Raw genomic sequence first — 14,774 nt, forward strand, 5'->3', positions numbered from 1 at the left:
TTGATGTAGTTCTTCTTATAAAAGCTCCGTTAATAGTGTTTTGTTGAAGGGGTCGCTGGATGTAAACCTCGTGTTCTGCGTTTCACTTAAACTCTCACGAAGAAATGCATTCTGCGCTATTTGGGTGCAGCGAAGAGAGAGAGAGAGAAAAGCATCGGGGTTAATGGCGTGTTTGCCTCCAGAGAATACAAGTAAAAGCTTTGGTTTAGCGCACATCGGTGGCGGGTTCTAAGTGCACCTGAGTGCCACACGCTACCTGACCGAACCCAGGAGGTCTGTCAGACACACAGAGCCAAGCGCCGCGCCGCTATCAGTGATGAGTGATGACCGAAGGTGAGTGTTAGTAGAGCGGACACTGATTACCGGACGAGCTGGTCTCACCTGATTGCTTATATATACAGAAATGGAGACTGACTTCACCCAATCAATACGTCAATACTATTGGGCGAGAGAACGAGTGCCCTAAAAACAACATTGTAGTTTTTGGTTTTCTATCATCTGAGTTCGTGGGACTGAGCGTTTGTACAGATCACGGCTGTGTCGGTGGCATGAGGGCCGTCCTCCTCCTCGGGTGAATAGGATTAATAGGTGGGCACCGCAAGAAAATTGGCTAATAAATACCTGATCTGAAACGTGGAGCTGTGCAGATATTTATTGTGTTGATATGACTGTATGAAGCTTTACGGGAAATCGATCAACATATGAATTCATGTAATGATTTTTTAAATCTGTGATTGATTCTCAACGCATGTAGTTTTCACGTCATATTTTCTTTTTGGTTTGCATGCCTCGTTAGATTTGTGGGAAACCGCTATTTCACATAATTTGCATAATATCTCCCAAAAAAACCGAGAACATGAGATTCTTTGTTTATTCGGTGGGTTTCTTCAGTCCATATGCAGATACATTTATATATTTTGACTTTAAATGTAATCTGTAATCTTACAGCACATGTTTTAAAGACACCTGGATTATAACAATTGTATGTATAAAATATCAGTGTATCATATTAACTTATTAGTTATTTACTGTTCAAAACTAAGAGTTTTTATTTAATTCTAAATTAAATTAAAAACGTGTGGTTTTCGAACCTGCTTGTGTGCTGGATGCTGAATCATCGCTTCTATCTACACTCATTTATCTGACTTATTATTATTTCACTTGGCAGCCATCCAGCCATATATGACACAATAAAGTTGTTCCTGTCCAGCCTCAGGAAGCCACCTGCGATATCTTTCATTTAAAATCATCAAAATGTGCCTCATTTGAATTATTTAATCATGATAATTGCAGAACAAAACACATTTTATCATGTCGTGGTCATCTGAGATCATTATTGGCGTGTTCAGCTTCAACAATCAGAGTTTTGAAATGACTCAACTGGAGATTACTTATATTTAGTGGAAGTACCGACAACAATAAATACTTGTCTGCAGGGACGACATCTACAAGATATGAACAATATTTCATGTTGGTCTGAGGAAAAATATTCAATATTAGCTGAATGTGGAGACCTCTTTAATCTATTTAATATTGTTTCAGTATGTTAAACCTGATTTAACATTAACGGCGCAACATTTAATAAACAGTTCAAGCCCACATTCTCCTTTTTTAATACGCATGTATGTTGTGGTTTATGAATACTTAAAACCTTGCTCTATGTTTTCACATGAAAGTGCAGATTGATCCTGAGAGTCTCTGTTCGTAACAGAGAGCAGGTGATGGTCCTCTCACTGCAACATTATGCAACAGCGCCCCCTAGTGGCTCCGATTGGTAGAGAAGATACTGTTTCACTTGCGTAGGGAGGGGAAGGTCGTGAATGGCGCCCAGCCTCTGCTTGCCCGCCGTGTTCCTGATGTACAGCCGGCACAGCTGCATGAGAGGAGGGGCTCCTGGGCGAGAAGCAGGAGCCACGACAGAAAGATGTTGTGGATGATTAGCGACTGTGCTCGAGGCCCCTGGCTGCGTGTCAAGGCCCCGGTGGAGGCGGCTCTGTGAGTTTGGATTGAATACCTCCCGCTCGTCTCAACAGCCGCTCCGCCGGGCTGTCGTGAGGAGCGACGTCCGCCGGCCGCTTGCCCTCCGAGTCCCGGAGGCCGCGGTCGGCCCCGTGGTCCAGCAGGAGCGACACCATCTCGGGGTCCGACAGGCCGGCGGCGATGTGCAGCGGCGAGGCCCCGGACACCCTGCTGTTCACTGTGGCTCCTGAAGGAGAGCAGAGGCCGGTGACGTCCGCTCTATTGTTTACATTCAAGATCATGGGCCATTATATCACATTATGGAACACAAGCACTTTTACTTCAATGCAACTTTGGAATTGATTTGTGAGTATTTTACTGTGTGGTGTTATTGCTTTTACTCGAGTCGTGATCTGGGTTGTGATCGTATTCTTATCTTCTCCATGCACATGCATTGTTTCAATATTATTCCAACTGGTCGTTCCCTTTTCAACATGGAAGACGAACACGTTCATCGGAGAGGTGCAACGTCCAATCCGAGGCGTTCTCACCCAGTTGAAGCAGCTTCCTCACAGAACTCAGATGCTGATGCGAGCAGGCGACGTGGAGAGGGAACCCCGACGGGGCGATGAACTGATCGACGTCCGCACCGTGCTGGACGAGAGGCTGGATGCACTCTGAATGACCTTCAGCGGGGGAACACAAGGACACGTTCTCTCTAAAGAAGATGATCCTTGATGTACTCTCTAAAGAACATGAGTCTTACATGGTGCTAAAGAAATAACAATCTTATCCTTAAGAACTATCTTATCCTGGTCCACAGCTTTAAGGAAAATTCAACAATATATATATAATTGTAACATAATATAATACATTCCCTTCTATAATATCTGGAGATGTGTGAGGGTGGTGGGCGTCGCCAACAGTGGGAGGGGGGTAAATTAACAGTGAATGTGTGTGGATGTATTAGGGTATGCAGGTATGTGCATATATATGTTAATATGTGTGCAGGTGTTTGCATGTCTACCCATATTTATATATATATATATTCTTTTTTATTTTTTGGGTTTTTTGGCTGAGTATATGTAATTATTAATAATAATAATATTATTTTTATATACAGGACTGTCTCAGAAAATTAGAATATTGTGATAAAGTTCTTTATTTTCTGTAATGCAATTAAAAAAACAAAAATGTCATGCATTCTGGATTCATTACAAATCAACTGAAATATTGCAAGCCTTTTATTCTTTTAATATTGCTGATTATGGCTTACAGCTTAAGAAAACTCAAATATCCTATTTCTAAATATTAGAATATCATGAAAAAGTATACTAGTAGGGTATTAAACAAACCACTTGAATCGTCTAATTAACTCGAAACACCTGGAAACACATTTTCAAATGTTTGATTTTGTTTTGCTGTTATAAATCTTTTTTTTTACTTGGTCTGAGGAAATATTCAAATTTTATGAGATAGGATTTTAGAGTTTTCTTAAGCTGTAAGCCATAATCAGCAATATTAAAAGAATAAAAGGCTTGCAATATTTCAGTTGATTTGTAATGAATCCAGAATGCATGACATTTTTGTTTTTTTAATTGCATTACAGAAAATAAAGAACTTTATCACAATATTCTAATTTTCTGAGACAGTCCTGTATAGTCTTTGTATACATAATGTGTACATCTTTTCCTTTGCATGTGCATATCTCGAAAACCAATCAAAGATTCGATAAAAAAAAAAAAGATGATTTCAAAATCCGCTCGCGCTTCCTGGGCGAGAATCTGTTCAAACATCTGTTCACTTTGAGAAACAAAAAACTACCATTTATTTCACACGTTCCACATTTCTCCCACTTGTGATGTTTTGAAGCTGCGTGCATCCGGTAGTGACGGAGCGAGCTGCTTCTGCATAGATCTTCCATGTGTGTGTGTGTGTGTGCGGGAGAATGTGACCTCTGACCTTTGGCTGCAGCCCTGTGGAGTGGGGAGCTGGTTGGGGTGGTCCCCAGGGGAGTTGCCCCATGTTGAAGGAGCAGCGATACGCAGGTCACATGACCGCAGCCACAAGCCTCTGACAGGGGAGTGTGCCCATCAACCGTGGAACCGTTGACCTGCAGCGGGGGGGAAGTGATATTTATGAGACAATTCACCAGAAACTCTCCACACAAATCCAAATCAGTCAAAAATAAATCGTATTTGTAGCTCGTGTCCGTAAAGTGATGACGATTTAAATGGGAACCTTTAGTGTAGTGAAGACGTATTACATCTACGCTATCTGCCCTCAAACACACTGCGGGGGTTTCACCGGCAGACTTTGTATCTGCAGATTTGGGTTGGTTAATGTGTTATTGTGCGTGCTCGTGTCTCCGTTGTGGGTTAATATCTCACTGATATGCACCAAAACAAAGTGAAACCCAGCAATAATTGATACGGTTTCCTCTTCACTCGATGAGAGCAGGATTTCAGAGTGACTTTCAAAGAGAGACACAAAACAAATCGTCTTCAGTTGGGATCTCCTTGACTTTGTGACATCCACACGGGTAAACATAAGCGGTCAGTGATGCCTTTATGTGACTGACATTTGCACCACGCTCCACCAGAAGCTTGGCGCACGCCGCGTGGCCCTGTGAACACGCTCCATGGAGAGGAGAGACCTGGTCCAGAGTGTTCAGATTCACACGCGTGCCCTGTGAACGACACACACGACACACGGAGTGGGCTCACTGAAACACGAGAAGCAGATGCACGTTTGACATGTTTGCTCCAATAGTCACAACAACACGACTCGAGAGTTGAGAGTCTCTCTGTAACGACACGGTGTCCTCAAACATTACCTGAGCAATGAGTCTCTGCAGAGTGAGCACACGTCCATTATAGGCAGCATCGTGTATTGGGGACCAGTCTGACTCAAAATCTGGACATAAAACACATGAATATGCATTCAAATCACGTGGTAAAGCAGTGAATACCACCCCCCCCCACACACACACACACACACACGCTGCCTGTAGCTACTCACCACTCATCAAAGGGTTTGAGAAAAAAGCTGCAGTTCCACTTGGACGTGGAGGCTCTCGGGCAGTCTCGTTGTGTCCGGCTGACATTCTTCTGAGTGCCGTCCAGAAGCTGTTTCACGGCCGGCTGGTTTTTGCCTCAGAGGCTGAGCCGTGTCGCGCCGGCCGAAGTCAAAAGACACCTGAAAGACATTTGGTCCTCATCTGGTTTCAGTGTGTTTGTGGCCGGTTTGGGTGCTGTGATGTCATTTCCTCTTTGACAAAGCATTTGCCTGCAGGAAACAGGCTGGTTGCATGAAGCGGCGGGGTCTGAACCAATGAAGGTGCAGAGGGAGTGGGGGAGCCTGTGGAGCAGGTCTGTAATGTGAGTGTAATGTGACACTGCACAGCCACAGGAGGTGGGCGGCGTTCCTGTTTGGTTGAAGATGAATAAAAGGGGAAACCAGTCAATCTGCATGCAGGTCTGCTCCACAGTGAAGCAGTATGTGTAATTGATTTAAAGAATGTAACTGTAATGAGGGCGCACATTGAATACATGCCATCCGCTTGTATTTCCTCCCATTGTATCTGATTTAAATTACTCAGCAGTACTTTTTTATAGGTGATTCTTCAATGTTATGGCCTTGTCTAGATTTGCTTGGAGAACTGTTAAATATATATATTTTTTTAATTAAAATGTATATGCTTTACTTTAGATGTGTGTGTGTGTGTGCCGGAGCTGTGAAGCTGCCATGGATGTGTGTGCACAGCTTAACACAAGAAGGCCGTTTCCACATCCAACTGCTCATGGGGGAGGTTTTTGCTGGATGATTTCGTGGCATCACTACTTGCGTCGAGCAATTCAACTTTTATAACACAAAAAAAAATTCATATTCGCAGGTTCCTGGATTTTAAAATGTATTCAGGATAGTACTTTTATAGTGTTATATCAAGTACGTATGCAACAAATCCAGCGCATTATTGTTCAAAGCAAAGTCATTTGATTGGCTTAGAGCATGTCTGGAGGGGATGTTTACGTATGTTTTAATGAGTATCCCTCCTTTGTTTCCTTCTTCATTTAATTCAGAGTCAATATAGTTTTAACTGTCAAAAAAACTAGTTTTCTTAAATCCATGTCTTCAAACGTTAACTCATCCAAGACAAGCGCGTGGCTTCCAGGAAATCCACTTATATTTCAGGCTTAAAAGCTAATTGGACAGAACCTTCCTTAAATTCAAGAGGGAGGGTTCAGCTCCCACACAAACAAGAATCTGCTCCGTCTCGCTCTGGTGATGAGCTAATCTGACCTCTGACCTCCCTTACAGAGCTCCATTTAATTCCTGCACGCAACTTCTGAAAATGAAAATAAATCTAAATTCTAACAGCTGTGTTGTGAGTATGCGTTGTACAGCCCACGGGGTGATTGATTCAGGCTGGAGGCAGCGCTTCATGTGCTATAAATACGATGCATCGATGTGTAATGGCTGGAGCTACACACTGTATTTCAACAAGCAGCAATTCCCAAATGTCCAGCCGCAATATCTGTTGTGCTTTGGGAGCTGTAATCACCTCCTCTGCTGGCCGCCAGGGGGCGACACCAGAGTGCAGACGTGTGTGGATGCTCACTGTTCTACGGGGAGTTGTTGATCCCTGGCGGCGGGCGACAGGCCTGCCATGAAATTGACTGTGTGGCTTGTCAGAGAAGGTGCACATGGATCAGAATGCCATTGTATAAACTCAATGAATGGGGCGGCTGTAGCTCAGTGGGGTAAGGGGGTCGTCCTGCAACCCCAAGGTTGTCGGTTCGATCCCGGCTCTCCCCATTAGTTGTTGCAAGTCGAAGTGTCCTTGAGCAAGGCACTGAACCCCCAGTTGCTTCCCGGGCGCATCACTGCAGCCCACTGCTCCTTAATAACTAAGGATGGGTTAAATGCAGAGAACTAATTTCCCCTTGGGGATTAATAAAGTATATATCTTATCTTATCTTCTTATGAATGCCCTCTCTGTACTGAAGAATGAAAGCCCGTGGTGCTTTGTTTCCTAAATAAATCAGCCTCGAATGTCCTCCCGGTTTTCTGAGATTTCTGTCCAAGCAAGCAACTCCAGCCGCTGCCATGACCTCTGCCATGACCTCTGCCTCAGCGTGTGTGGACGTCCGCTGCAAACATAGTGAAATGATATAAAGTTTACAGTGAGTACGGAACGTATGCTGACCCCTTTAAATTGTTCACTCTTTGTTTCATTGCAGACGTTTGCTAAAATCAAAAAAGTTAATTTTATTTGTCATTATTGTTCACTCAGCACCCCATCTTGACAGAAAAAACAGAAATGTAGAATTTTTTGCAAATTTATAAAAAAAGAAAAACCGAAATATCCCGTAGTCATTTTAGAAAATGGCTGCAATGAAACAAAGAGTGAACATTTGAAAGGGGTCTGAATTGTTCTCTATCGGGGTCTCAGACACAACACATGTTATCCCTTTCATCATGGATCTGATGATGGGACTAATTTGTGCACAATGCATTTGTCTTGAAAGTCTTTGTAGTTCATCGTCATCTTCATGATTGGCGCAGAGAGAAAATAGAACATTGTTTATACGCTGCGGTTTGGAAAGCCGTGTGCAATCAGTCAGTTTAAAAGATTGATGAAACAACATAGTTTGCATGCTCTCTGGATACACATTTAAAGTCAGTCTTTTACATCTGCATGTGCACATTTATTAGTTCATAAAACTGGATTTTCATGTTAAAAACTATCCAGAAGTCACAAAAACATGACCCACAAATAACAGAGGTGATTAGCCCGTGTTATCCATCATGGTGGCGTCCCAGATTACATCACAGTGACGCTCGTGGGATGGGGGCCTATTAGCCACATTTGGGCTACCCATTCAGAATCTAAAAAAACTAATATTGTATGATTTGTATTGATAACTTGATTAATTCTTCAAGTGTTTAACGAGTTTAGTCTCTATATTGTATTTAAGATGTGTATATTTAGGGTCTTTCTTTGTGTGTGTTTTATTGATTGAGTGTCGCTTTACTAAAATGTTATACAATGTCTCTATTTACAATATATATTCTGATTATTCCGGTATTGTTTTATGGATTTACAATGTTCCACAGCACTTTTGGTCGAACAGAATACTGTATATGAAATAAATACAAATAGTATATTTATCTGGGATACAGAACAGGCCAAGGACAGCAACATGTTGTACACAAATTGTTAATTTTAATCTGATTTATTGAAGGGACCGTAATGTCTCCAACACAATATACCTGGCTGAGACCCAAATCACACAACGGCCCTTTGTGGGCTCCTCAGTTAAGCTACAACTGGAGGGATTAAATGGAAGCACATGATGATTCGACCTCGTGATTTCTCAGTCGGCTCCATTAGACTCAACCATTTGCCCTCCTTTTGTTTTGTCCTTTTCTTCGTTCTCCTGCCACGGGCCGGACTCTCACTTCCCTCCCCGGTGCGTCATGGCCTCCCCCCGGCTGGAGACGTTCTGCTGCCCGAACAGAGACGCGGCGACCGAGTTCGTGGTCTCCTTCCAGCCGGAGCTGTTCGGGGCCCTGGGCCTGGGCAGCGCGGCGCTCAGCCTCCTGTTCGCTGTTTTACAAATTGTGCCAAAGCGCAAAGGATACAGAAGACTCGGACTGTACCCGCTGCCGAGGCCCGCGTCCTCCTCGCGGATCCTCTTCATCATCAGTGGCTGTGACATTCTGGGATGCGCAGGTAAACAACGAGCTGCTGGACAGGCTTTACTTTTTTTATCACACCGTGGAGCTGCTTCCTAGATGTAATTACGCACGCAAATATGTTTTTGTTTTAAACCCTTTTGGTGCTTTATGTCTATCTATATCCATCCATATATATATATATATATATATATATATATCTTTATGATCAAGCGGAGAGATAATATCAAACAAAATCTTTGTAATTGTCAAATTATCAAAAAGTTAAACAAAACAGAAAGAAAGAAAAAAAAATGATTTTCTTTTGGGGTATAAATCAATCCTACATTAGTTTTTGCAACATGCTGGATTAATGTGAGGTTGTTAGAATGCCCTCTCTTTCTTTAAAATGAAAAATACTCAAAGTATAAACTTGGGAAAAAATCCAATTTTAAATATCAACAAGGACCGTGGCCAATACTGACGATACTAATACAATGTAATATGTTTAGTTCTGCGTATTAAGAACCAAAAGAATGAATCATGAGCCTCTCATGTGAGTCATGGATGACTCCTCACCACTGTGACCCCCCCCCCCCCCCTTCCCCTGTTGATCTGAATGCACCATTGTTCCTAAAGCAAGCAAAAGTTCCACATTTAATAGGACACAAAAGGCTGAAGATCAGTTTCAGAGTGTTGCATCAGAACCATTGTGACACTTGCCTGGTGAAGAGGAGGCAGATGAAGTCATGGACACCAGACGCATCCTCCACTGCACACTAACAGCTTGAAGCACAGCCCTGACGCAATTGAAAAACCAACACAAACACACAACAGCGCGTAGTCTGCATCGCATTAAAATTCTGGGAGCGCTCCCGTTTTCCCACCCCACCGGGAAGAGTCTCCTGTAGGAAGTGGAAACACCCTTATAAAACACACCTGGAGGTAGTTCATATTTCCATGACATAAAGCAGCTATTAAAAGGACTCCCATGATCGACTGTAATTAATTTACACACTTAATAATACACAATGAAATGATAATTAAATGCTAATTGAAAGCAGACTGTGTTTACGGTTGCTGCTCTCCTTTGAGTCGCCGTTGCCGTTCACAATGAGAGATCGCGTGTGCGCCTCCTCCTCTTCCTCCTCCAGGTATCATCGTCAGGTCCTCCGTGTGGCTCGGCCTGCCGGACGTCGTTGACCGCGTCTCGTCGGCCAACGGCACCGACGTGTGGCCCGAGGTGTTCTGCGTCGGCAGCGCGGTTCGTACCGCGCTCTTTGACCGAGGCCTTTACGATGGCTCGCTCTTGTGATCCATGGAGTAAGCGTATCTCATCTATGTGTTACAGATGTGGATCCAGTTGTTTTTCAGTGCTTCTTTTTGGTGGACCTTCTGTTATGCTGTAGACGTCTTCCTGGTTGTGAAAACCTCTGCAGGAATCAGGTGATCTGAGCCTCACCCATCCACAACTCATTATCGCCTCAGCAGCCTATAGATAGGACGCGTGGCGTCGCGCTGTTCTGAGGATGTGTTATTTACAACAAGCAGAAGGTGTCAACCCTCTTCCTCTCACCTGTGTTCCCTCGGTACCACAGATGTAATGCTTCTTCTCACATGGCGCCATTTGAGAAACTGGTTTGTATTCTGTTGGAGAGAAAGCGTATTCACTGCAGGTGCACTAAGTGCTCTGAGGCTGCCGAGGGCCACGGACCATTTCTTTTTGTGTTTCAATGTTCTAACATTATCTTCTCAGTGCGTGCGCTACCGTTGCTTCCTGCACAGAAAAAGAAGAGAAGAAGAAGAAAAAAATCAAACTTCAAGATAAAAGAGCTGCAGCTCAGTCTCATGACTCTTTCTTTCCCCCCCATCAGCACCATTGTCCTCTACCACATGATCACATGGGGTCTGGCTGTGCTGTTGTGTGTGGAAGGAGTGGCCATGCTCTACTACCCATCCATCTCTGAGTAAGCCTGCTTGTTGTTCGTTGGGATGCACCTTTCAGCATGCATCGTCACGGCCCCGCCCCCCTAGAGCCCGAGCCGTGTTCAGCTGCTTTGATTTCAATGTGTCGTTCCATTTCTGGTGCAGCTGTGAGCAAGGCCTCCAGCACGCCATCCCACACTACGTCACCACCTACGCCCCAATGCTGCTGGTCCTGGTCGCCAACCCGGTGTTCTTCAATCGGACCATATCTGCACGTGAGTATTTTGTTGTTGTTGCCCTCTTTATCTCTGGATGTCGAATGTTTTCCCGCACACGGGCCTAACCGTCCGCCCGCCTTGTCCTTCCAATCCAGTGACATCGTTGCTCAAAGGACGACAAGGGATCTACACGGAAAATGAGAGGCGGCTGGCCAATGAGATTAAAATACGCTTCTTTAAAATAATGCTGGTGTTCTGCGTTTGGTAGGTGACCGTTCGTTATCAAAGGCATCAACATGAAGGGGACGATGTTCATTGACTGGACACACATGGTGGCAGACAGGGTGACAGTGCGCCTGGCTCTCTTCAAAGCTAATGGAATCATCCATGAACATGTTTTGTTTAATCCGTACAAAAACCTCTGCGGTCTCACGGTGGTGATGCAACCACAACATGTTGGTTTTTGTTCGTTCGAAAGCATCATTGCCAAAATGGCGCACTACGTCTTTAAAGGATCCAATTAATCTTATTATTAAAAAATTTGTTTTTTAATCTATTATTATTTGGTTGATTATCAATTAATTTATTTAAAAGAATTAGCATTCCTTAATTGATGGTCTTTAAAGTGTGAACTAATCACATAAACGTTATCGTGTTAATGGTGAGCAACAGAAATCCAAAATGCATCCTGCATTCATTCTTTGATTATTTATAATTATTTCAGGATTACTTATAATACAATGAAGTGTTTACGAGATCATCGAAACCAGAACCACCAGAACTTAATTTAGCAGTGTGGTTCTAAACAAGGCATTCATAAAACTCAGAGAATATGCATATGGGGTCGCATTATCCCACAAGCGGCCTATCACAGGTCACATATAAACAGATGAGCCCGATTTGCATATTTATTCAACAAAATATAAATACAATACAACAAGAATGTGTTTTTTTCGCCCCCGTTAAATGTAAAAAGTGTTATTTAGAGAGACTTGTTGATACCTAATAAAGCGTGTTGTTGTTGGTTAGCTGGGTTCCCAACATCATCAACGAGAGCCTCCTCTTCTACCTGGAGATGCAGACAGACATCAAGGACAACGGGTTCAGGAACATCAGAAACGCAGTCCTCATCACATGGTTCATCATGGTGGGTCCAACAAACCCGAAACACTCAGAAATAAGAACACTAGTATTTTAGCAAAGTCTAACGCCTTTGTTTTTGTGTCCTGCATCTGGACTCCTTCAGGGAATCCTGAACCCCATGCAAGCGTTCCTCAACACGCTGGCCTTTCACGGCTGGACCGGCTTCGACGTCGACTTCCGGTTGCACCGGAGGAGAGAGCCGGCCTGGGATTCCGTTTCCACTTCGGTGGCAAACGCGGCGGGTAATAATCCCTTGGTGGGAACCACGCTGCTCTACCAGAGTCACGTCCAGGAGGCCCAAAAGAGCATGAGCAACGGCCAGCACCACTCGGACGCCGTCAGCGTCCTCTCAGAAGGTAATTGGGCTCTCAGTGGCCGTAGCGACTCCCCTGTGTATCAGGGATGGTGACTGGTAAGCATGAGCATCCTGTCTGGAGCATCTTTCAATGTCGGATGTATTTCATTCTGGATGACATCATGATAGCGTGATGTCATCGGTTGAAGAATCGGCCACGACTGTCTAAAGACCAGTTGTTGTTTTTTTCTAGTGGCAAAGCTCTGGAGACATTGAACAGGGTAAAGATAGAAAGATAAGATAGATAGATAGATGGATGGATGGATAGATAGATAGATGGGTAGTATAGATAGATAGATGGGTAGTATCGATAGATCGATAGATAGATAGATGGGTAGTAAAGATAGATAGATGGATAGATAGATGGGTAGTAAAGATAGATAGATGGATAGATAGATGGGTAGTAAAGATAGATAGATGGATAGATGGGTAGTAAAGATAGATAGATAGATGGATAGATAGATACTTTATTCATCCCCAGGAGGGGGATTTATTTGTAGCAGCAGCTAGCAAGGTTGCAATAAAAGTAAACATAAAATATTAATATTAAGTATGAACAATTTAAAAATACACCATATAGATAAGTTGAAGAGGTGATTTTTTTTTTTAATATTAAAATGACTTGCGCCAGTATTGTATTTGACCTTCCGGCTGGATACAATAATGAAGCATGCAGTCTTATGAAGACCATGGAGTATTGTCAGTTTTGATCCATGGTGTACTAAGAATTACACTTCATGCATTTTCTAAACTGAAATGTTGTTCCGCTCGTTGACCCACCGCGTCAGGGCATGTTTGTTTTCCCTGTGCAGCTTCAGAATGGTTTCAAATTCTCTCACCTCCTGTTCAGGGTGCTGCAATTGTGCCGAGTCATCACAGAGAGCTTCATGTGTCATTATTGATAATAATGAGATGATATGCAGAGAGCACAGGTCAAACTGTTGAACATTTAGATGAAGCGGGTCAAATAAATAACTTGCCAGAGTCTTGGAGACGCCTAACTAGCGCAGCCATGTAATACATCCTCATGAAGGTTAACCTCATCAGTGTTTGTTGAAACCATTACAACGCTGGAGTTATTTTGCAAGCTGGAGTTGGTTGTGTTTTGTATTATACTGACAGGTGTTTTGAATATTGAGTTCCCGCTCATTGATGTAATCGTGGGAAACACTTATCGGTATAACCTCGAGCTATTTATTGCAGGACGGTTGGATTAGAGCGCTTTAGGTTTGGGTGTATCTAATGAACTGAGGTCAGATTGAACACTGATGTGTATTTTCTGGATACAAATGTTAATATGTATGAATTCATTCTAGTAACAGGGAGTAATGCCATGTCCCAGCAGGAAGCGGAGGTGTAAATAGTTAAACTAGTGATGGCTGGGCTCCATAAGGACACTTTAAAATAGCAGGCAGTGGCTCCCTGCGTTTACAACCCAGACATTGTTAAAGATAGTAACACCTGAACGTTTCCGACTAGGACATGTGAGGATATTAAATGTATTTTGGGATGAATTTGTAAAGCATTTTATAACATTTTGTTTGTGCACAATTTGGACCCCATGTACTAGTAAGAAGGCTGTTGTGTCACCATTCAGTGTCTTTAGAAATAAAGTGGATTTTTTTGTTTGTTTTTCATTCATTTATATAACCTTCAAAACCAAGTATAGATGAAAACAATATGCACATATCATATGGCACAATTCTAAAAATGCAGTACATTAAAACAAATTCACATTGAAGACTGCCTTTGCAAATAATTCCCAAAGTACATTTGTAAAGGAGTGTATAAATGCAAGATCATGATGTCCGTAGAAAAGCAGTTCAAACCCAGTAATCTACCCCCGTTTTGTCTCGCTATAGGTTCAGTCTAGTAGCCTACAGTTGAAATCCACATTTCCAGCGATCTCTGAGACTGAGGATGGAGAATCCCTGGAGAACTGAGGCATTAGCTGAGGGCCGTCGACAACCCGCCTCCCTCTACCCTCCTGTGTTAGTATTCGTCTTTTGTACTTTAGATTGTGTTCTTTTAGCTGCCAGTCTCACACTGAGATTTCCCCCAGATGTCAACAGGTCATGAGATTTCATTAGCTGGCACAAAAAAGACTTATTCCTTTCTGGGACGTTTTATTCTGTCTGCAGTCGTGTGACATAACAGACCGGCCAGCTGACCAGCAGCTGGACGGTCCCAACGCTACGTCACTAACTCGAGCTTTAATAACGCCTTATGCGTTTGTCGGGAATGTATCCCGACAATTAAATGTGCGCTGGTTTTGTGACGTGCCCTCATCATTCAGCTTTCACAGCCCAACAGAATGTAATAAGCTTATTACTTATGTTTTTAAAAAAAAAATTTTTTAACAAAGTTCCTGTTTATTTTTGCACACATTTATTTTATACTGGATTACATTTCAATGGTATGTGTTGCGTTGGTGAAACTTTCATGTTTTTAAGTCGTTGCAGATAAATAAAAATATCGCTGTGCACAGAATT

The 14,774-nt window shown here is 43.0% G+C and overlaps 2 protein-coding genes across 2 annotated transcripts; one reads left to right on the forward strand and one right to left on the reverse strand.

Annotated features, from left to right (window-relative positions):
• Positions 1–857: 857 nt before the first annotated feature.
• On the reverse strand, positions 858–5,274 carry LOC130202769 (ankyrin repeat and SOCS box protein 9-like). The gene is made up of 7 exons (XM_056428513.1): positions 4,981–5,274; positions 4,796–4,875; positions 4,541–4,648; positions 3,922–4,072; positions 2,511–2,645; positions 2,015–2,206; positions 858–1,893 (listed from the first exon to the last, which is right to left on the reverse strand). The coding sequence occupies exons 1-7, from the start codon at positions 5,063–5,065 to the stop codon at positions 1,742–1,744; spliced, it is 903 nt and encodes a 300-aa protein (XP_056284488.1). The 5' UTR covers positions 5,066–5,274; the 3' UTR covers positions 858–1,741.
• A 3,119-nt stretch (positions 5,275–8,393) lies between these two features.
• On the forward strand, positions 8,394–14,772 carry gpr143 (G protein-coupled receptor 143). The gene is made up of 9 exons (XM_056428505.1): positions 8,394–8,698; positions 9,795–9,904; positions 9,992–10,086; positions 10,515–10,607; positions 10,732–10,841; positions 10,940–11,048; positions 11,814–11,931; positions 12,031–12,283; positions 14,145–14,772. The coding sequence occupies exons 1-9, from the start codon at positions 8,443–8,445 to the stop codon at positions 14,153–14,155; spliced, it is 1,155 nt and encodes a 384-aa protein (XP_056284480.1). The 5' UTR covers positions 8,394–8,442; the 3' UTR covers positions 14,156–14,772.
• The last annotated feature ends 2 nt before the right edge of the window (positions 14,773–14,774 follow it).

This window comes from Pseudoliparis swirei, chromosome 2, assembly GCF_029220125.1.
Source record: "Pseudoliparis swirei isolate HS2019 ecotype Mariana Trench chromosome 2, NWPU_hadal_v1, whole genome shotgun sequence".
NCBI classification, from domain to species: domain Eukaryota; kingdom Metazoa; phylum Chordata; class Actinopteri; order Perciformes; family Liparidae; genus Pseudoliparis; species Pseudoliparis swirei.